This window comes from Lynx canadensis, chromosome C1 (assembly GCF_007474595.2).
Source record: "Lynx canadensis isolate LIC74 chromosome C1, mLynCan4.pri.v2, whole genome shotgun sequence".
NCBI classification, from domain to species: domain Eukaryota; kingdom Metazoa; phylum Chordata; class Mammalia; order Carnivora; family Felidae; genus Lynx; species Lynx canadensis.
The window spans coordinates 203,066,935-203,089,649 of NC_044310.1; the positions used below are offsets into that span (position 1 = coordinate 203,066,935).

General features: G+C 58.5%; 1 protein-coding gene across 1 annotated transcript in view; it reads left to right on the forward strand.

The window, feature by feature from the left end:
• SPEG (striated muscle enriched protein kinase) overlaps positions 1-22,715 on the forward strand; it is a 56,471-nt gene that overhangs the window by 6,936 nt on the left and 26,820 nt on the right. Inside the window, 8 exon segments of the mRNA XM_030326343.1 lie at positions 2,981-3,070; positions 3,154-3,490; positions 6,343-7,646; positions 9,488-9,631; positions 9,938-10,120; positions 19,338-19,513; positions 19,750-19,838; positions 20,734-20,909. Coding sequence (XP_030182203.1) covers positions 2,981-3,070; positions 3,154-3,490; positions 6,343-7,646; positions 9,488-9,631; positions 9,938-10,120; positions 19,338-19,513; positions 19,750-19,838; positions 20,734-20,909 — 2,499 coding nt within the window.

The following is a 22,715-nucleotide window of genomic DNA, read 5'->3' on the forward strand; positions in this document are numbered from 1 at the left end:
GGGGTGACCGGAGGCAGGTGAGCGCCGCCCCGGAGGTCGCAGGGGAGCAGGCCTGGGAAGGGGCGCCAGGTGGGGTGCAGGCTGGCGGGGGAGGGGCGGGCTCTGGACGCCGCCGCCGCCGCCGCCGCCGCCGCCGCCGCCGCCGCCGCCGCCGCCGCCGCCTTCCCCCCGCCCGGGCTCCAGCGGCCCCGCGGCTCCTTCCGCCACCGGCGCCGGCTCCCGCCCGCTCCCCCGCTCGCCCCCGGCCCCGCCTCCGACTCCGCCCCGCCCCCGCCCGTCCCCTCCTCGCCCGGCCGCCGGCGCGGCCCCCTCCCCCGCCATGAAGAAGCTGTGGGTGAAGAAGCGTTTCCAGGTGAGGGCTCCGGGGGCGGGCGGCGCCGGGAGGGGGCGGGCAGGGCTGGGCGCCCCAAGGGAGGGCGGGTCACCGCGGCCGGGCCCCGGGGGAGGGGGCGCCGGGGCCGCGCCCGCCCCACCCAGCGGCCCAGGGCCGCGGCCGGGCGCGCTGTGGGGGGCTCCCCAGACTGCGTGCCGCGCGCGCCGGCCCCTCCCCGTGCCGAAGGGCAGACCCCCAGTTGCCCGCAATCCCCGCGACCCCCCGGGAAGGCCCCCGCCGCAGTTCGGCGTGGAGCACCCACTGGCTTCTTTGCCACCCCGTCCCCTCTCGCCTCGGTCCAACCCCGGCCCCCCGCCCCGGCTTTCCCCAGCCCCCCCACTCTGGAGCCTTCCATCTTCCCGAGCTCCTGGAAGCAACGCACAGGGATCCGCGCCGAGCGCAATAAATTCCCTAAGCCCTGCCCTGTCCTCCGCGTACCCGGGCCTCCTTCCTGCATTCGTGAGGCTCCGGCCCTTGGGGGACCTTGCCTTCTGCTCCCCCATCACCCTCCCCGCCCGCTTGACACCTATTTCAGGTATCTGTCCTCACCCACCTACCCCCCCAAGCAGGAATCTGTGCCCTCGTCCCTCCATCTCCCAGTCATCCAAGCACCCCCCCCACCCCCCCTCTATTCCTTCACGTCAGTCAGCTTCCTATTTTATCCCCTAGCTTCTATCTCGGGGGGGGGGGTGTCGCTCAGGTCCCCAGTCTTGTGAGCCTCTGTCAGAGTCCCAGCATTTGACCCACAGCTTTGCTGTCCTCTCTCTCCTTCCTCCTCTGCTCCTCCCCAGAGCCAAGCTGGGTAGCCAGCCTGGAGCTCCTGCTGGGAGGGCTGAAAGGCTGGGAAGAGTGGAAACATTCCCTACTGGGGAAGCTGGCTGCCCTAAGTCTCTGTGCATTACCACTGCCCCCCCCCCCCGCCCCACCCCAGCCCCTGGACCGAGTTTCTGTTTAATATAGAGGTTTCGATGGGAAGTAAGGGACATCAGGAGTGAGCCTTCCCCTCAACAATTCATTCTGGCTTTTCTCTTTCAGAAAACCGGCCACTCCCGCCGGGCCTTTGGCCGACTCACCCATGGTGCGTGGACCATGGGCTCCTTGCTCTAGCCCATGCCCACTCCTTTTCTTGGTCCATGTCCCTTCATGAGGCACCCAGGCCCGGAAGACAGCCCATGAGATGTGGGATCCCCCAGTACACATCCATACCCACTCAAGGAGGTGCTCCGTACCCTCTGAGAGAGAACCTAACAATGGCGGGGGAGGGGGGGGACTCACTAGCACACCCCAACATGGGCCTGGGCTCAGGGTTCTCCATCTGTGGGGCCAAGTGGTGATGAGCTCACTGCCATGCTTTGACAACCAGCACGTGGCTCCTGCTTGTCATAGCACTCATAGAGAAACTGAGGCACAGAACCTGATAGGACCTGGGAAAGTTAAAAATATGCCCAGGAAACTTTGCTTCTCGCCTAACCACTGGGCATTGTTGAGGACCACTCAGAAGTAGAAGAGAGGGATCAGGAAGAGGGTAGCTGTCACATCATGATGCAGAACAGGTGGGGAGATTGGTTTGCAAGGAAGGGTCAAAGCACAGCGCAAGTATTTTAAGGAGGGTGGGCCTAACCCCTAATGGGGGGCCTGGGTCTGTGACTGGGCTCAACACAAGCAGATGTATGTGTGTACATGTGTGTGCATGGCCAGTGGCAGCACCAGTGAGAGTGCCAAGGGTACAGAATTGCTGGGGTAGTTGGAATAACCAGTCTAAACAGGTGTGCTCCCCAGCTGGGCACAGTGGGAGCCTGCAGGCAGTCAGGATGAGAGATGCTTTGCCCATTCCAGGTGCCTCCCTCCCCCTCCCCCATCCCCACAGGGCATTTCTGGGCACTGGGTACCCTCATGCCCCCTCTGTCCTGCCTACCCACCACGCCCTACACCACAAACGTTCTGATAACAGTCTGTCCATGTCTCTCTCCTGCTGCTCCTATGGAAGCGAAGTTTTCCGCTCCTGCAGAAAGCAAAGTTACGGTAGGAAACTGGCTCCTGCCCTAGCCCTCCACTCCCCTCTCCCTGCCCGATCCTGGCCTCTCCTCACCCTGCCTCAGCTGCACCCTGATGTGTTCCGGCTGGCTTGGGGTGGAGGACAGGCTGGCCCTGCGGTTGGTCAAGTGCCCTGACAGTACGACTCTGAGGTGACTCCCCTTTGTTCCTGGAGTATTGGAACCCACACTTTAGAGCCTTGGAACCTAGGATCTTGTTGTTTGGGGGCTGCACAGGAACCTAAGCTATCACTGACCAGGGAGGAGGGGAGGGCTAAGACCCTGGTAATCCATTAAGTGGCTGGGAGGGGGGATGGTAGGTGGCTTTGAGAGCACTACCAGGGAGGCAGGGGTGAGTAGCCAGGGGCGCAGAGGTGAAGCCACGGGACTGGCCTGAGCAGCCCAGGAAGGGCAGGGGGACGTGGGGGAGCAAAAGAGGGGAGAAGATAGGTGTGGAAGCCGTGCTGGTGGTAAGATGGAGCCTGCTGGGTGGGGGGGAGGCGGGAGGAGACACAGGGAAGAGTTGGAGTCAGAGGGAGGAGGGCCCTGCCCACACAGACCCCTTCTTCTCCAGACTCGGAGACGGGCGAGGATGACATCAGCGATGTGCAGGGGACCCAGCGCCTGGAGCTTCGGGATGACGGGGACTTCAGCACCCCCACGGGTGAGCTATCTGGGCTGCTCTAAGAGCAGGCAGGCGGGCTTCCTACAAGAGGTGCCCGGGCTTCACCGTGCTCCTTTCTCTAGGGGGCTCCGACACCCTGGTGGGCACCTCCCTGGACACACCCCCGACCTCCGTGACAGGCACCTCAGAGGAGCAAGTGAGCTGGTGGGGCAGCGGGCAGACGGTCTTGGAGCAGGAAGCGGGCAGCAGGGGTGGCACCCGCCGCCTCCCGGGCAGCCCAAGGCAAGCACAGGCAACCGGGGCCGGGCCACGGCACCTGGGGGTGGAGCCGCTGGTACGGGCGTCTCGAGCTAATCTGGTGGGCGCAAGCTGGGGGTCAGAGGATAGCCTTTCGGTGGCCAGTGACCTGTATGGCAGCGCATTCAGTCTATACAGAGGACGGGCGCTCTCGATTCACGTGTAAGTAATGGCCTCACCCAGGCCTGCACTGTTCCACCTCACCATGCTGTCCTGCACTGCCCCTCACCACCCCGTCAGCCTTCATCCTCACCTCCCCTGCACCATCCATCCCTCTGTGCACTTCTCCACCGCCCCTGCTTCCACCCTGGCCCCAGCTACCCACTCTGTCCTCCCACACTTTCCGTCTCCCTCCTGTGCCGTCACCACCCACAACCTCCTGTTCCCACCGGCCCTGGCTTCCCCCTGCCATCGCCATGGTCTCGTGGACCCCTCTGTCCCTTCCTCGTCCCCTCCAAGATCTCCACTTTCCCAGGGGCCCTCTCTCACCTCGCCCATTCAGGCTCCAGTTGTCCCCCAGATTCCCCCCCCCCCCGGGGCCCCCTCCGTGCCTGCTGTCTCAGCAGCTGCTGCCTTTTCTTCTCTCTGCACATTCCTGTTCCCATGTGGGCCTTTTTCTGGGAGGAACGGAACCTTTCCGCAAGGCAGCTCCCGAGAGAGAGCAGGAGAGCAAGGGAGCAAGAGCGCAGCCGGGAGAGAGAAGAGAGTGAGGTGGTCAGGGAGTAGATGGGGCCAGGGGCCTGGGAAGGCAGGAGGATGTGGGGTGTGTGGGAGGCAGGGGTGGGCAGGGAGGGATGGAATCAGGGGGCTGGGGTGGAGGTAGAGGGCTGAGTGATGGAGGCTAGGAGCATGTGATGACCTGGTGGGAAATGCCTGTGGCGGGGGGGGGGGGGGGGCGTGGGAGGGATGAAGGTTGTCGTGGCAGGGGGTGGCAAGGAGCGGAGGTGTTTGGAGTGAGGCATTGGAGCCATTTTTAGAGATTTGGGGGCTGGCAGATACAGGAGGGAGTGCTATAGTAGAAGAGGGGAGTGGCTGATGGTAGAGGTATTGGGGGACATTTGGGGAGCTGAGAGGGGCCTAACTTGTGATGGGTATGAGAGTGTGGGGGAGGGACCATCATGGAGGAGGAAGAAGGAGGCTGGTGGAGGGAGGCTGTTTTGAAGGTGGTTGGAATGGCTAGCGGTAGGCAGGGGAGAGGTCTGGGGCAGGGGAGGCTCCCTTGCTTTATCTGGTTGGCATTAACCAGGCACTCCTGGGCCCTGGACTCGCTTTTTCCTTCCCTGCCTTCCTTTGCCAGGCCTCAGCCTAAGCCTGGAGTTGCTATGGCAACTTCAGAGGAACCCATTTCCTTAGCGGTGTCTGTGGTACAGAGGCTGGCCTGGAGCTCAGAACTGCCAGCAAGAGGCCTCCTCTGCTGTCCCCGTTTTCTTTCCAATGCTTTACCCAGTTCCCAGAGGCCATTCATCAGGGACTCTGCTCTCTGCTGTCCCTTCCCCATAGTAAACTCTGCCTCCCTGCAGGTGGCTGGCTGAGATTCTGTTCCCTCAGGACACTGTGGATTGCTCTTCTACCCATCATCCTCCCCTCCCCCCACCCCCACCTTGCAGTCAGAGGTGGGGTCTGCAGTGTGGGTGGCTGACCCAGGTAGTCTGAAACATCCGTACACTCAGGCACCTGCTAGAACTTCTGCTTGTGGCTGGTACCCTATTTCTCCTCCCTTCTGTGCCCTCAGAATCCTAGACATTTGCAGGGAATAAGGGCTCAGGAGTCAGACCACCTGGGTTTCAGTCCCGATACCAGCCATTTCCTAGCTGTGTCACCTTGGTAAGGCACTTTTCCTCTTTAAGCCTCAATTTGTTCATCTGTAAATGGAAGCAGTAACGCTTCCTATCTCGGAGGATTGTTGTAAGGATTAAGCGGCTCAGTGCACCTTAAGCATATTTAGTCCACGCTTTGGCACACAGTGAGTACTCAATGAGCCATTTCCTAAGTTTTTAGTAAGCTCTCTCCAGTGAGTCAGGTATGATGTTAATATCTCCGATTCCTTTCCTTGCCAATCCTTCTGTTTGATGTGTTCCCCAAGAATCCAGATAGGGGAAACTGAGGCCCAGCTCTTGGGCATCAAAAGCTCTGTGGGTGAGAGGGGTACTCTGAGCTGACCAGCTCATTCCCTCTTCCTCTTCTCCCACACCCCCCTCTTCAGGCCCACGCAGTAGTTATTTCTGAGCTGAGTTATTTCGGAGCATACCCCTTTGGGGAGCTTCTGTGCTGGGTGGGAGGAAGGTGGCGGAGGTGGGTGAGGGGGTTCAAAGGATTCAAGGTAATTTTCCCAGAGGCAGGAGGAAGTCAAAGGCCTGTAATGGGGGCAGATTGATCAAAGAGAATGGGAACCTGGGTATTCTAGTCTCCCACCCCAGGGACTTCAGCTGCCACCTGCTGCGTTGTGTCAGCACTGGCAAGGGGCTTAGGTCTGAGTAGGTGCTAGGTAGTCCCTGGGATAAGGGTGTTGCCCCCCGAAGGCTAGTGCCTATTCTTCTAGAGGCCACTGTGAAAGGGGTATGTCCTGCTAAGGATGGGCAGGGCTGCGGGGGCCAGCTGGGGGCAGGAATGAGTGGGAGGCTGCATTCCTGAGAGGGCCCCTCCCCATCCAACCCTCCTGCCTTTCTTCACCATCCTTTGGGTCCTAAGCTCATTCTTTTCTCTCCCACCGCTCCGTTCTGTTTTTGCTGTTTCCCAGCTTCCGGGGCTGGGGGGAGGGGACTGGCCAGAGCCCGGGATGCTGAGTCTGTACTTGGGCCCAGCCACCAGACCAGTCTTCTGGTGCCAGGGCAGCCAGCCTCTCCCCAGCACCTGCTATGGCTGTGCCTTCCTCTTGGGGGGAGGGGGCAGAGGGTCTGACCCATGTCACCCCCAAGCCTTCCCAGCATGCCCCACCGTCCAATTCCTATGACGAGCTGAAGGTCTAGGAGGGGAGATCCCTAAATCTTCTACCCCTCTTCCTCTTGGTTCTGCAGCAGCGTCCCTCAGAGCGGATTGCACAGGGAGGAGCCTGATCTTCAGCCTCAGCCGGCCAGTGAGGCCCCGCGTCGCCCCGCCCTACCGCCTCCCTCCAAATCCGCGCTGCTGCCCCCACCGTCCCCTCGGGTGGGTAAGCGGCCCCCGCCGGGACCCAGCGCCCAGCCCCCCGCCACCCCCACATCGCCCCACCGGCGCACGCAGGAGCCTGTGCTGCCGGAGGACGCCACCGCAGAAGAGAAGCGAGGGAAAAAGTCCAAGTCGTCGGGGCCCTCGCTGGCGGGCACGGCAGAGTCCCGGCCCCAGACACCACTGAGCGAGGCCTCTGGCCGCCTGTCGGCGCTGGGCCGCTCGCCCAGGCTGGTACGTGCCGGCTCCCGCATCCTGGACAAGCTGCAGTTCTTCGAGGAGCGACGGCGCAGCCTGGAGCGCAGCGACTCGCCGCCGGCGCCCCTGCGGCCATGGGTACCCCTGCGCAAGGCCCGCTCACTGGAGCAGCCCAAATCCGACGGCGGAGCGCCTTGGGGCACACCCGGGACCTCGCAGGAGGAGCTTCGGGCGCCGGGGGGCAGCGTGGCCGAGCGCCGCCGCCTGTTCCAGCAGAAGGCGGCCTCGCTGGACGAGCGCACGCGGCAGCGCAGCCCGGCCTGTGACCTTGAGCTGCGCTTTGCCCAGGAGCTGGGCCGCATCCGCCGCTCCACGTCGCGGGAGGAGCTGGTGCGCTCTCACGAGTCCCTGCGCGCCACGCTGCAGCGGGCCCCGTCCCCCCGAGAGCCTGGCGAGCCCCCGCTCTTCTCCCGGCCCTCCACTCCCAAGACCCCTCGGGCAGAGAGTCCCGCCGCCGCCCAGCCACCCCCTCCGAGCGTCACGGGGAAGCTCGGGGACGAACAGGGGAGGCCCAGGAGCCGCGGGCCGGCGGGCAGGACAGAGCCGGGGGAAGGCCCGCAGCAGGAAGTCAGGCGCCGGGACCAGTTCCCGCTGACCCGGAGCAGAGCCATCCAGGAGTGCCGAAGTCCCGTGCCGCCCCCCGCCGCCACCGATCCCCCCGAGGCCAGGACGAGAGCGCCCCCGGGTCGGAAGCGGGAGCCCCCAACGCAGGCCGTGCGCTTCCTGCCCTGGGCCACGCCGGGCCAGGAGAGCACTGCTGTGCCCCAGACCTTGGAGAAGAACAGGGCGGGGCCTGAGGCCGAGAAGAGGCTCCGCAGAGGACCGGAGGAGGACGGTCCTTGGGGGCCCTGGGACCGCCGAGGGGCCCGCAGCCAGGGCAGAGGTCGCCGTGCCCGGCCCACCTCACCTGAGCTCGGTAAGGCCTCGGCGAGGGCTGAGAAGGTGCTGAGTGAGACCTGGGTGGGAGGACGTTTGGGGAGAGCGACGCTGCTGGGCGGTTGAGAGGGCGGGCTTCACAGGGAAAGCACCAGGTTCGAGTTTGAGTGAAGGTCTGTGAAGGTCCTTGTGCTGGAACCTGCCTGCTGGTGAGGCAGAGTGCGAGTGTGTTTTGGTGGAGGCTGGGGGGAGCCGAAGAAAGAAAGGTGTCCAGATGCCTGCCGCAGGTGCCCTGGGTCCAATGGCCAGCTGGGTCAAGGACCTAACCATGGTGGGAGGTATTGCTGGGAATCTAAGGAGCCCCTCCAAACCCCACTCCTCTGTGGGGGAAGAGATGGAAAGCCATCTCAATAAATAATGTGTCAGGCCCCTGTTCCAGGCGAGCTTTGGGCCCGCCACCTCTCATCTGTGCCCTTTCATCCCAGCACCATCCCCTGACCCACCTGTGGCCACTGAGATCTGACCCGGTCTATCACCTCGCTGCCTCTCTCCCATCCTTGAGTCCTTGTGTGGCTGTGCTGACCGTAGATACATGCCAGCCTGTGTGTTGTCTCCCAGTCGTCCTGTGGATGGTGGCCAACAGCCAGAATGCCCCTGCTCCTAATTCTGCTCACCCTGAACATCAACTCAGGGTCCACTCCTGGATGGAGACCTAGGAAGCCATCCTTGACTCACTCGCACCCCCTGCTGCTTCCCCAGGCCAGATGCCTGTGTTCACTGCTCCCAGGACCCTTGTCAGAGTTGCTTTCGTTTCACTTACCACCTTGTATTTTTCTTCATCAAAGTTAATTTATTTTTAATTTAAGTATTACCATTTCAAAGTTTTAAAAAATAATTAGGTACCTGTCCATTGTCCTATTGGCCACATTATTGCATACCACAATACAGGTGTTGTATTAACTGGGAGCTTAGGGATGTTGTTTTATTTTAATTTGTATGTCAGCTGTGTAAGATGTTGAGTGTTACTTATCAGCTCCACCTTGCAGATAACAGAGCTGAGGCGCAGAGAGGTTATATCATTTGTCCAAGGTTATGGAGCTGGAAAACAGTGTGATTGGGAGTCTCGCTGCTCTTTTGGCTACATACGCTGTGCTTTGTTTAGCTTAAAGAATGTCAGAGTTGGGCCATTCTGGTAGAGGGATCCACTGCAGTGGGGTTGGAGGATATATTCGTGCGTACAAGCTTCCTGGAAGCAGGGAGTGCTTCTTCTTGTTGTATTCCTGGTACTCATACAGAGCTTAGTGCGCTGTAGGTACAGTATTACTGTTTGGTGGATGGTCAGAATCGACGCTGATTCGCGAGGCGTCTCAGACGACTGCTGGACCCACGTGCTGCTCCCTCTTGAATCCGGTGGCATCACTAATTTGGCAACTTACCACATGTTGTCCTGTGACAGCGGTATTACTGCTTAAGGCTTGGGTTGCTATTAGCTTGTACTCGGTCTCCTTGGCAGCTGGGAACACCTTGTGCACTCAGAGCACTTCCTAAAACAGGGCCTGATCTACCACCCTTGATGACTGATTTGTGGAAAGACGTGCAAGACTTCTTCCAGAAACCACAGTCGCTGTGGCTGAAGTTGAGAAGTCAAGCTAATGTGGAGTCCTGGCTGCCCTGTCCCGTTTGAGAACCTCTCTTCTGTCTTTTCCTCCCTGTTTCAGGACATTCAGGAGTGAGAGCCCTTGTTCCCCAAACCCCACCTTCTGGAAGCCCTTCTCTCTGGGTTTGGCTTTCTAAGATACAAGGCTGTCACCATCCCCTGTCCCCCTGAGTCATCCCCACAGGGACCATGTCCCCTTACCTCGTCACCCATGTCTCCGGCAGAGTCTTCAGATGACTCATATGTGTCCGCTGGAGAAGAGCCCCTGGAGGCCCCTGTGTTTGAGATCCCTCTGCAGAATGTGGTAGCAGCTCCAGGGGCAGATGTACTGCTCAAGTGTATCATCACTGCCAACCCCCCGCCCCAAGGTGAGCTCCAGGGCTGGGACCAGGCTAAGGTTGAGACAGGGAGCGGGAGGTCCCCCGTCAGTCCTTGGAGGGAGGGGAAGGGGAGGAGGCACATCTGCCCCATGGGGCTGGCTGGACTTCTGTGTGTGTGTTAGGGGAGTTTTCCCAGAACCCCCTGGGGGGAGAGAGGGCAGGCCTGGGCTTCTGTGAGTGAGGGGCAGTCCTCAGGATTCCCTAGGGTTTGGGCTCTGTGTGGGGTGAGGGGAGATTTGCTCCAGTGGACTGCTGTGGGCCATGGCATCCAGTCACTCCGCTCCTTCCTCACAGTGTCCTGGCAGAAGGATGGGTCTGCGTTGCGCAGCGATGGCCGCCTTCTCATCCGGGCTGAAGGAGAGCGGCATACCTTGCTGCTCCGGGAGGCCCGGGCGGCCGATGCCGGGAGTTACACAGCCACCGCCACCAACGAGCTGGGTCAGGCCCGCTGTGCTGCCGCGCTGGCCGTGAGACCTGGTAGGGAGCCTGTGGGGCCCCGGGCGGGATGAGCCGTGACCCTTCCCACTCCCAGCCCAGAGCTCAGGTTCTCGACCAGCGTGCACAGTCTGTTCTTAGATGTCACCTGCTCTGGTGGAAGCATTCTAAGTGGCCCAGCCTCAGAGCGGGGGCCGCAATCCCAAAGGCACACACCAGGCCGGCCAATTCATGAAGTCACTGAAATTTGTCTTTATGTATCCTCTAAATGCCATCCTCCGGTGGCATTTCCCTGAAAATGGTCCTGTGGGGAAAGCAACTTATCCTTGAGTCTCAGAGAAGAAGAACCTCTCAGCTCAGAGGGCTTAAAAGCCATCAGGAGCCTTCTGAGGTCTGAAGTAAAAAGAAGACCCTTCCCCACTCCCTCGCTCCTGTTGAACCCAAAGCCCTAAAGAGGGGGCAGCTGAGAGCACTGCTCTGGAGATGGCTGTGGCTCTGGCTGCTTTGTTTTCTATATTTACAAAAGCCCTCACTTGGTGTTGGACTACTTCCTTTGGGTGTAAGCCCGGTTTCTTTCAGGTTCGGGGCAGGGCCAGCCTGGCGTCAGTGTGTGTGGTTAGTTCTACTCATTCAGGTTCATGGGCCCAACGGTGTGCTGATCCTGGGCAGTGGGGGAGGGGTAGGTGAGGCTGCGTAGAAAGGAAAGACACAGACTCCATCCTCAAGGATGTTGCCATTGGGTCACCAAGCTTGATCAGGGGACCTAGGTTGGAGGACACTGCAGGGCAGAGGAACCCAGGTCCTAGAACATGGAGCAGAGCAGTCAGTCAGTGTTATGGGATGCTGGATTGAGAGGCAGATTTACAGCGGCAGCGGGAGGGGCTGGGCATGCCTGGAGGGGGGACAGCACACGCTGTTCTGTCCCTTTCTTTCACTCAGCTCGACAGGAGACAGGATTACAGAGCCTGTCTTGCTGTGGTCCCGGGGCTCCCGCACTTTTCACCATAACGGTGATTTTGGTGGGATCTGCCCTGAGCCCCAGTCCTGCATTAGATCCTTTTGTTTGCACCTGTCTGGCTTTGCAGACCAGCAGGTCTTCGTCTGCCTTAGCATACACACCCGTCCCAGGAGCCCATGTTTAATCTCTCTCCTCACCCCTCCCACCACGCTGAATCATGCCCGGCCCTCCATGGCACGTTTCCGGCCTTCCATCACCTCTGGGATCTGGCTTCTGACTCAGCTCCCAACTCTCCTCAGGGGGCCTGGGGCTGGCTCCAGGACTCTGGTCAATACCTGGCTTGGGCTGAGATCTGGTAAGGGGGTGGGGGGTGCCCCGCTACTGGCTTGTGGCCATTTGGGAGCCTTTTAAGGTTGGGAAAGAGGCTTGGGGCAAGGCAGCTGTCAGCACTTGACTGGGAGCTCTGTGTTTGTTGCACTGAACCTCCCTGTGCTTTGGTTTCCTCATTTGTAAACCAGAGATAATTATACCATCTTCACGAACAAAAGTAAATGTGTGAATGAGCTTTATGAACTGTAAAGCTGTAGACAAACATTAACTGTTAGCGTTATTAAGGGGTGCCGTTGTGCACAGGAGGTCAGGTCTCCACGAGCCTCCAGAAAGCTGCCTTTTCCTTTTCTGACCATTCTCCAGACTATCTGTGCCCTGGGGCCTCCTCCCCTGCTCTTGCCAGGCGCGCAGCCCCAGCCCCTCTATATTTCCCAGTGTTTGGGTCCTCAGCCTATGGTGGCATCTGTCTGCCCACCTCCCGCCATGGGGAGTCAGAAAAGCTTCATCTCATTAGTCAGCCACTAGTCAGTGTCTTTGCCCCCAGAGAGCAGCCCCCGTAAGTCATGCTGACTCGGCCCCAGGACTCCCTTGGCAGAAGCAGACTTTCTTCCCCTACAAGGCACTGTTTGGTCCAGAGTGGTTGGACGAGGGCCAGTGGACCTGGAGAGCAACAGAGTGGCTGGAACGATGGGGTGGCACGACGTTTGGCCAGGGCGGGGTCCCGGGCCTGGACTGTGTGCAGTGAGGGGGTGGGGCTAAGGAAGAGTGTCAGGCAGCGTGGCAGTGTGGCTGCCTGCAGGGCGGTGGGAGCCCGCCCAGGGAGGGGGTGCGTAGTGTCTGGTCGGAAGCGGCCTCCTGGAACCATCTCCCTTTCTCGTTCCTTAACCACCCACCCCAGGACCCTGGCAACCAGGGCTGACTGTGCAGTGCCCTCTTGGCATGCCCACCCCAAAAGGGCCTGTTCTGGAGAGCCCACAGATCTCAGTTCCTGGTTGGGAACCATGGGAATTAGGGAATGGGTAACTGGGCAATGTAGTCGCTCGAGTGCTGTGGTTTGAGGGGCAGGGTCTGGTTCCCTTCCACTCCGGCAGCCCCACCCCGGCCCCATGTCCCTTCCAGCCTGCCCCAGCCCACTGGGTACTGCTGAGACCACAGTCGTTCTCCCGAGGGCGTGTGTGTATCGCGGCGGGTGGTTGGGGAGTGTGAGAAGTATGCTTACCTGAAGTGAAGCATTCTCAGCTGCCTGCATCTGTCACACAAGCATCTATTGAGTACCAGCTGGGTGCCAAGTTCTACATCTCTCTGAACAGTTTTTTGTGTGTTTGGAGAGTGTCTTTTCACATCTCCTCTCTTACTTGAGCTACACTGCACCGTATATACCCCTTGGAGAGGTACATGATAGGTGGCGATGTTCTCATTTGACAGATAGGAAGACAGAAACAAGGAGAACGAAGTGACGTGGAGCTAGCGCTAGGCCAGCAGCCTTTACTGAGTACCTGCAATCTACCTAGGAATGTTGTAAGCAACAGGTGATCTGGGGTGATGGAAATAAGCTTAGGTGGATAGCAAATGAAAAGAACAAGGAGTTAGCTTCTAGTCAGTGCTTCATATGTACCAGGGCCTGTGTTGATTGGCTTATCACATTTACTCTTGTCCCGGGAGGTAGGTTCTATTATTATGCCCACATTACACATGAGGAAGCTGAGACTTGGAAAACTTGAGCAAATTGCTCTGGAGAAATGCTGATCAATAGAACTTTCTGTGATGATGGAAATGTTTTATATGTGCACTGTCCTGTATGGTGGCCACTAGCCACATGTGGCTGTTGAGCCCTTGAAATGTGTCTAGTGTGACCAAGGAAGTGATTTTTCTTTTCATTTAAATTAATATACGTATAAGTAGCCTCAGGTGGCTAGTGCCCTCCCTGTTGGGGTGCTCAGCTCTAGAAGCAGACGGTCAGTTGGGGGCTGGTCATGCTTTGAAGCCCTGTCCCTGGATCTCCCAAGCCTACACTCCTTACCATCCCCTTCCCTGCTACTCTGAACAGGTTCAAGGTGAAGGTAGAATTGTGCTCGTGAGCTCATACCGGGTTGGGGGGGGGGGGTCAGAGACTGCTGATGCCCTCTGTGGGTGGGTCAGATGGGGGAGTTCTCTCCTTCCTCTCTTGTTTCCCCATCTCTGCTGTGGCTGTGGTCCAGCACCTCAGGCTCTGACAGGAGACCCTTTGGGTGCTAGTCAGGACAAAAGGGGACATGGGGGCTCCATTCTGCTTCCTTTCGTCCTCCCTCAAGCACAGGTCTTGTGTATTTGAGCCCAAGGTTCTAGCATTTTCCAGCTGAGGCCTTGGCCTCTTCATGTTTCCTTGTCTGCCCACAGTTTCCTCATCTGTAAGGTGAGGGTCCTTATATCTACTGGGCTATTTACTTGGTAAGATTTATGAGGCTCTGTGGGGATGAGAATGTAGATAAGGACATTTGGGCCAGAGGATATGGCTTTTCAGGGCTCATTCTGGTCCCACCATATGACTGACACTGTCGCAACAGAATAGAGTTTGGCTATAGCGGGTCATGAGGACAAAAGGAAAGGCAACAGTGTCTGCTCCTGCCCCTGCTCCTGGCCAGGGCTGCTGCAGAGTTACGGTGTCTCCCCTGTGAAGGCAGAGGCTGCCGAAGGAGGGGATCTTGGAATGCCATGTGACCCCATTGTCCATCTTTGAAGGGGGGTTGGATAGCATCTAAAAAAGCAGTGTGGTCCCTTGGCCAGACTCAGCCCTTCCTCCCCACTCCTGTCTACCAGGAGCAGGTTGGCCGTGATGGGTGTCTGCCCAGGGCTGCTTCCTCAGAGTGGGGGCTGTCACACTCAGCCCATGAGAAGAATGGGGACTTAGTCTACCATGAGTGCCAACCCTCTGTCTAACACAGAGCAACCCCAAATAGTCACAGGTAGGGAATTAACTGTTTCTATGGTGAGGTCAGGCCGACCATGTGAAATTCTCTCTGCCCCCTTTTAAAAAAAAAAAAAAAATTAACGTTTATTTATTTTTGAGAGAGAGAAGAGCATGAGCGGGGAAGGGGTAGAGAGAAAGGGAGACACAGAATCCGAAGCAGGCTCCAGGCTCAGGGCTGTCAGCACAGAGCCTGACACGGAGCTCGAACTCACTAACTACAAGATCATGACATAAGCCGAAGTCAGACGCTTAGCCAACTGAGCCACCCAGGCGCCCCAGTTCTCTCTGCTCCTTGTCCCTTGCAAACCAAAACAGAAACCTCAGCGCTGCTCTTCTGCTTTGGAAGGGGCAGTACCCGTGACAGCACCTGTGCCTTCCCAGCTGCAGGCTGGCCTGTATCCTCCTTTTCTCTCAGCCTCTCTGTCTTCCATGGTGGCCTGACCACAGCAGACATTTAAAGGCATCACCTCTGGAGGAGCCCACTGAGACAGTGCCCGTGGAGAACGGGCTACGAATAATGGCTGGGCCACATTCGAGTGTTTAAGTCCCACATGTCACCCCTTCCCTCGGAAACCTCGAGGGAGCTGCCCTTTGCCTTGAGAGTGAAGGCCACTCCCCGGAAGCTGGCCTCCGCCATCTGGCCTGAGAATGACCCCAAGGTGGCTGGAGGCCGCTGAGAGGCTGAGAGAGGCACCTACTCTAACGTGGTCGGGTCTCACTCCTTTCACTTTTACCCAGTTTTGTAAGCAAGTTGAGCTGCAGTGGTCTGCATGTCCTTTTTTTCTCCGAATATTTGCTCACACAGTTTCCTCCTCAGGAAAGACTTTCCCCCTTTTTCCTTCTTCAACCAAACTTTTTTTTTTTTTAATGTTTATTTATTTTTGAGAAAGCGACTGAGGAAGGGGCAGAGAGAGAAGGACAGAGGATCCGAAACAGGCTCTGTGCTGACAGCAGAGTCCAATGCAGGGCTAGAACTTGTGAACCGTTGAGATCGTGATCTGAGCCGAAGTCGGATGCTTAACTGACTGAGCCACCCCGGTGCCCCTCAACCATATTCATAATTCCAATAATACCCTTTCCCTCAGTTACCCTGTTTTCCCTGAGTCCAGAGTAATCTGCTCTCTGCACTCCCATGGCTCTGATCTGCCCTTTTCTTGCCACCTTATTCCTTCTCACTAGACTAGTTGTGTATGTGTCTCAGTTGTCACCCTTATCAGGCAGAAGGCTCCTGAAATCATGACCATGCTTTGTCCACTTCTCAGCTATCGTAGCCACACCTGGAGGCCCTCCTGGCTAGTCTGGGGCTATGAGGACCACAGGGATTGCATGTGAGGTAGTAGTGTGGGGGGAATCAAGATCCATGTGACTTTCCCAGTCCCTGGAACAGCCTGGGTGACACGCAGAGGCTGGGCGGGACATGCATCTGCAAAGGGTACTAACGAAGATCTGCCTAAGCATGGAGGTTGGGATGGCAGAAGAAACCAGGGAGCAGCGGTCTTTACAGTGTGGTCCCCAGACCAGCAGCATCCGCATCACCCTGGGAATATGGTAGAGATGCACATTAACATACCCCCTCCCTCAGAAACTCTGGGGTGGGGCACCTGGATGGCTCAGTCAGTTAAGCGTCAGACTCTTGATTTCAGCTCAGGTCACGATCTCACAGTGTGTGAGTTTGAGCCCCGCATCGAGCTCTGTGCTGACAGCAAAGAGCCTGCTTGGGGTTCTCTCTCTCTCTCTGCTTTCCCCGGCTGACATGCACATGCACGTGCCATGCATGCTCTCTCTCTCCAAATAAATAAATAAACTTAAAAAAAAAAAAAAAGAAACTCTGGGGCTGGGGCTCAGCAATCTGTGGTTTAAGCTCCATCCTGATGCCCCGTGAACTTTGAGAACCACTGCTGTAGAGTCAGGAACCTTGCTCAAGGTGGGAGGCCAGGTGGTCCTGTGGGAAGCACTTGGGCTATTCAGATCCCTGCCCTGATAAGTGGCCAAGTAAGGTGAGCTCACCTCTCAGGGTTGTTCTTCCATGAAGATCACAGGGGTCCCTAAACTTTCATGTGCATAAGAATCACCTGGCGTGCTTTTTTAAAATGTATTTTCCTGACCCCCATTTTAGGACATCTAATTCTTCAGAGTAAGACCCAGGAATTTATAGATTAAACAGGCTCCCAGGTGGTCCTGATGTGGGTGGCTGAAAAGCCCTGGTGTAGAAGGCCTTTCATGTAGGTGACTGTGACTATATTTATCCTTAGAACATCTCAAGGGATGTTGGGACCAGTATTGAGCTGGATGCACGGGTCTGGGGAGGCTCCCTCACAGTGGTATTTTCATCAAGTGAGTCTGACCTGGGAGCAGTGTTGAAAGGCCACACGTGTGCACAGAGTTGGCATGTTTTGGGGTGGTGGGGTGTGTAGGGGCAGCACCTAACCAATATGTGCATATTAGGTTATACCCACTTCCTGGCTGGTATAAGAATGTTTCCCACCGTGAGAGCCAGGCTTGTGGGTGGAGCAGGACTGGCTACAAAGATGGTCTGGGTGGTGGGATCAGTAAGAAGTGGGGTGGCACCAGAGCCTGATGTGGAACCCCAGAGGTTCTGGGAGCTGGAGACAGATCCTTGCCTAGTGTCTCCGGGCGGCCTCAGGACCTTGATTCACCTGGTCGCTGGATGCCCTCAGGGTGCAGTTCCCCCAAGTCACCACCAGGGGTCTCTGAGGCTCCCTACAAACCTTGGCAATCTGCTTTAAGTCTCTGCTCTCCCTTCCTGGGCCCCTGAGCGCCTGCAGCGCCATCCAATCTCGAGGTGACCTTGGAGGTCACCAGGCACCACAGAGAGGAGGGGGCTCCCGCTTTCAGGGCCCATGCCTGTGGTCTCAGCATCAGCTGGTGGCCAAGGCCCCGGGCAGATGTTCTCTAAATGCCATTCCCACTTGCCTCCCCACCCCCACCTCAAGACAGCCAACCTGAATGGTGGGCCCCCCTCCTCTGCCAGTCCCCTCCTCCTTCTTCACTGGCAGTGCTGGGAAACACAGGTCATGGCTTGGGAATGTGGCCCTGGGTTGGGGGGGGGGGTAGTGATAGGAGGAAGGAAAAGGACATGTGACTTCTCAACAGCGCCCCTGTTCTGCTGCTGATCTCCAAGCCCTTTCCCCAGCCCTGGTACAGAAGGATGCTAGTTGTGGGGCATTACGGGGGAAGCAGCCCCTGCCTCGTGACTGTTGGTCCTGGTAGAGCTGACAGGGTGAGGGACAGTTGCCAACAGGTACCCCTGATAGAGCCTGAAGGAGGAGGGGTGAGTGCAGGCCCGGTGCCCCTGGGTGGTACAGGGCCAACCCTGCCATGGCAGTAGTGTGGAGGCAGAGGTGGTATTCTGGGCCCCCTCAGGTTGAGGAGGGTATTTCTGGGAAGAGGCTGAAGGTCCTGACAGTTCCCTGATTCTCAGCACCAGAAAAAACAGGGTATGGCCTGGCTCCAGGATTTGAAGCTTGTCAGCACATTCCCACGTGGGGAACAAGGGGCGTCATAGGGGCCATTTGCCATCGGCCCCTCATCTGGTGGGTATGTCAAAGTGAACGGGTCAGGGCAAGCATCTTAGGTGCTGCAGTGAAGATAGCACCCCCATCTTTCCCTGGGGACTGAGGCCCCCGCACTTTGAGTCAAGGTACCACCGAGGGGGCTTTGCTCTTGTCAGGGTCTAGAAACTGTAAAGAGAGAAAAGGCAGGTCCTGCTGCTTGGGAATGAGCAGGGTGGCTAAATCCAGCCTGGCTGCGCTCTGCCCCTCCCCTCTCCTCCCCCTCCACTCCAGGGCCCGCACTGCTTGTGGTCTTAGCAGGCACCACCTTCCCAGCCAGCTGCCTGCCTGCCACCGAGCCTGTCCCTGCCCTGCCAGCCCCCACCTCCTCCTTCCCCTCCTCGGGCTCCTTCCCCTCCCCCAGGCCTTCGGGTGTAGAGCCTCCGAGTGAGTGGGGCTGGGCAGGCTGGGATCTTGCTCCCTGGGGAGCTGGGTGGGGTGGGCAGTGGGCAGGCAGCAGGAGGGCCTGGTGCCAGGGCAGAGCCTTCAGGACAGGCACAGCCTGGGGTCTGTGTGCAGAGTCTCTGGTGAGTTGGGGTGCGGCCCTGTGGGGGGGCTGGGCCACAGGGGCTTGGGGTAGGGGAACCAGGAGGAGGGGCCAGGGGGCTGTGGTGGATTCATGTCTGTATTTGGTAGTCGGATAGGAGCCAGCTCAGTGAGGCTGGGCCCCTGGCCAGTTGCAGGAGAGGGCGTCAGGGCCCTGGGGACACCCCTCCCCCAAAGCAGACACTCGTGCCCCCCTCCTCTCCCGGTCTCAGCTGCCCTTCTCTGTGGATCACTCAAACTGCTTTTCCATCCCCTGAGAGTTTTGGGGTCCATGCTCTAGGGCTGGGGCCAACAGGTGCCCCTGGGGTATTTGGGGCAGGAAGCTGAGAAGGGAGAGGGGGAAGGGCAGGCTGGACAGTGCCGCCTCATTGGCCCTGGCACTGTCTGGATGGGGCTTGTCTGAGGTGTGTGTTCCTCTGCACCAGGCCCAGCTCACCCAAGAAACGGGTCCCTGGCTGTACCACTCTGGGGACCATCTGCATTAGGAACCTGCAGTTCCATGCCAGGAATGTGGGTTCCCTGCTCCAGTGGAATTCTAAGCCTCCTTTCGGGCCCAGACGGCAGCCCCTCTGGTGCCTGAATGCCTTGTCCCAGGCCATTGCCTATGGTTCTCCCCCCCCAGGAGGGTCAGCAGCGTCAGTGCTAGGAGACTCTGTGGCAGAGCAGGATTCATGGGCTCAGGGACAGGAAACACCTGAGCAAGGTCATGCAGCAAGCAAGTAGGAACCCCATGAAGTGAAATCAGGGCAGGGCTGGCCTATGTCCTGGGCTTTGCGGGACATTCCAGACCTTATCAGGCCCTTGATCTGGGGCTGATCTAGCCAGCTCTGTCATTCTCTCTGGCCCTTCTTCCCCCACCCCGGTGTCTCTTTCTGTGCCACTGTCTCTCTTCTGTCTCTTTTCCAGGAGGGTCCACATCACCTTTCAGCAGCCCCATCACCTCTGATGAGGAATACCTGAGTCCCCCAGAGGAGTTTCCAGAGCCTGGGGAGACTTGGCCCGGAACCCCCGCTATGAAGCTCAGTCCCAGCCAGAACCGCCGTTCCTCTGACACTGGCTCCAAGGCACCCCCCACTTTCAAGGTCAGACCGCTAAGGCCAGCCCCCGGGCAACCTCATTCCTTCCTGTGTGCCTTTGTTCTTGGGGCCACACCAGGTTTTAGCAAGGCCTAGAGCTTGGCCCCATTAACCCTTCTTACCTGGAGCCAGCCTCTGTCAGCCTAGTGTGGAAGAGGTTTCTGTCCCAGAATCCTCTGGCCCCCAGGCCACATCTGGGTCCTGAATGTCTCCCCTGACACTTTGGGGTCCCCCCCCTTCAGGTCTCACTTATGGACCAGTCAGTAAGAGAAGGCCAAGATGTCACCATGAGCATCCGTGTCCAGGGGGAGCCCAAGCCGGTGGTTTCCTGGTGAGTAGCAGCCACTGGCCACCACGGGCCGGCTTCCCCCATTCCAGCCTTGGCCCTGGGAGGCCTGGCTTTGGGTTGAGGGGAGTGGACCCTTTGTGGACTTCCCTGTGATCTGCCCAGGGGTCTATCCCGGGTCCAGTGGTGCCACTCCCTTAACATGCCTTTGTTCAGGCTCATTCAGGGCTTCTTCTGGGGTAGGGTTTGGGTAACAAAAGGTCTCCTGTCTGTCCAGTTGGGGATGAATGGGCAGGAGTCATCTCTTGGAGAAGGCTGCCCATGCCCACCCCCATCAGGTGACAGCGGGGTGATTTTCAAGGCCTGCTCTGCTCCCAGACCTGTGCTAGGCCTGGGCATAACAATTTGTATCTGAGCTGGCAGAGCCCAGGGTTAAATGTGGGCCTCAGCTGCACTGCTTCCTCCTGGGTGCGCAGAACTTTGATTACTCAGGTCGCTTAGGTTCTTATTATTTGGATTCTAGTTTTCATCTGTAATTGATTGTCTGGTCCCCTGTGATTTTTTAACATCGTAAGTTATTCCTTAGCCCTTTTGGAAAGTGAGAAAGCTATCCGTTGGTTATAAATAATAAAAAAAATAAGACACGAAGACATTTCAGAGCTACCAAGAACTGAAGAGTGTAGTTAGGTTCCAAGGAAGGTTAAGATTCAGGTGGGCAGAGGAGTTCTGGAAGTTCCTGGGGGTGGGGGAGGATCTCAGAGTCAGGGTGAGAACTTGGCCCTGTTAACCCAAGGGTGCTCATGGTCAGTGAGACAGATCTGACAAGTGGACCAAAGACGGGGTGGGGGGTGGAGGAGCCTGCTTGGCTCTGCAGCCCCACTTCCTGGTGCAGGCAAGTCAGGACCTGGGCCCCTAGACTGAGTTCCTGTCCTTCTGACAGGCTGAGAAACCGGCAGCCGGTGCGCCCAGACCAGCGGCGCTTCGCGGAGGAGGCAGAGGGCGGGCTGTGCCGGCTGCGGATCCTGGCGGCTGAGCGGGCTGACGCTGGCTTCTACACTTGCAAAGCGGTTAATGAGTATGGAGCCCGGCAGTGTGAGGCCCGCCTGGAGGTCAGAGGTGAGTGCCTCACGCTCTCCATAAAACCCACCCTGCCCGCCGGCCCTGGCCCCCCCATCCCCAGCCTCTTCCCTGCTCAGATGCCAACTTTCACACAACCTCAGAGGACGCCAGAACAGAAAGGGCCTTATAAAATCCTGTAATTTGTTGCTTATATTGCAGTTGAGTAAACTGAGGCCCAGAGAGGGGAAGTGACTTGCTCAAGGCCACCTGGCAAGTTGTTCAGTGCTTAGTCTACTATGCAGTACTGCCTTCCCTATGCTTAGTCACACCTGCTCCCTGATATTAGCCAGAGAGAGACCCTACTTCCTGCCACCAGCTGTCCTCTCCACACACTCTTCCAAGCTTTGGTCACCTTGCCCTTTCCAGGCCTCTCCCTCACAAACCCCCTCCCTGCCCCTTTGCCCTCCTACCCATCCCATTGCTGTGCAGAAGCTATTGTGGTTGGAGGTTGCAGTGGGGAGAGTCTGATAGCTGGACCCGTTCCGAGGGGCCCTTGGGGTGACTTGGGCTTGAAGCATTGCCAGGGACCCCAGGGCTGTGAGGGTGAGCAGGGCCATGGAATGTGGAGAGGCCTGGGCCCCCAGAGTTGGGGCATGAGGGCAGGGGGCCTTTCAGGCAATGGGGATAGCAGGCAGGCCTTAGCCAGGCTGCCCTTGGGGGGCTGGTGGTGTTCCTCCCGAGGGCTGGCTGTCAACCTTGCCTTCTACTCACCTTTCTCTGTGGGCAGCTCTTGACTGGGAACCCTTCCTTAGTTCTGCACTCAGCCATCATCCCTCCCTTCCTGGTAGAGGCGAGCTTCTGGATACCACCAGCCCCTGCTGGAGCTTAGACCCCAACAGTCACGGTCACCTTCGTGGGGCCCTCCCTATCTCAGTTACCTGCCCTATGCCTCTTGTTCTTGGAGCTGCCACTCCTTGGTCTCTGAATTCTTCAGCTCTCCCTGCTCCCATTCCCTGGCCTGTTCCTTCCCCTCCAGGGTCTGGCTCTGCCTTGCTTCTCTGTCTTAACCCATGTCTCAGTGCTTCTCTCTCTTTGGGATTCCTCCTGACATCCCCTGGGCTTTGGGTACCCCTGATGCCTTTTCCCTAGTTGCCCACAGCTTCTGCCCACCCAGGAACCCCAGAGACCTCTGCGGTCTCTGCCCGGCCTCTGGCTGGCTGCCAATCCCCCCATCCCAAGGCCGATCTTGGAGGGAACTGAAATTGGCAGCGTGCCCTGGCAGTTTTAGAGGCAGGTCTCCACGTAGAGGGGCCCTAGCCAGGTCTGCGTGGTGTGCGTGCCTGTGCGTGCGTGCGTGTGTGCGTGTGCTGCACTAACCTGCCGCTTGCTGACTGAGGTTTTTGTCTGTACACAGGCGAGTGAGCTCAGGGGGCCGACTGCGCTCCCCCCGCTACCCTCCGAGCCGCGCCCCTGTCTCAGGCACCTCTCGGACCTCGCTGTGTTTCACTGCCTCCTGCCCACAGACCCTGCCGGCCCGCCGGCCTGGACCCTGTCCCAGCTTCCCATTCCCTCCCCTCTCCACCTTATGCAGCATCCTGGGATAGCCCATGGGCCCCTAGGGACCCTTCTTCCCCAAGTGGACATATGGCTGGGCAGCCCCCACATGGACTGAGTGCCAGGAAGGGGCAGCCATGAGGGGTATCAAGACACCCCCCCCACCTTCTCCCTGCAGGGGAGCACCCAGCGAGCGCATGTGCTACCGCTGCTACAGGCCCTGTCTGTCTCTCCGTTTGTCTGTCTGTGTGTCTGTGACAGTCAGGGAAGGATGCCTCTGAGCTGGTGTGGGGTGAGGCAGAGCGGGAC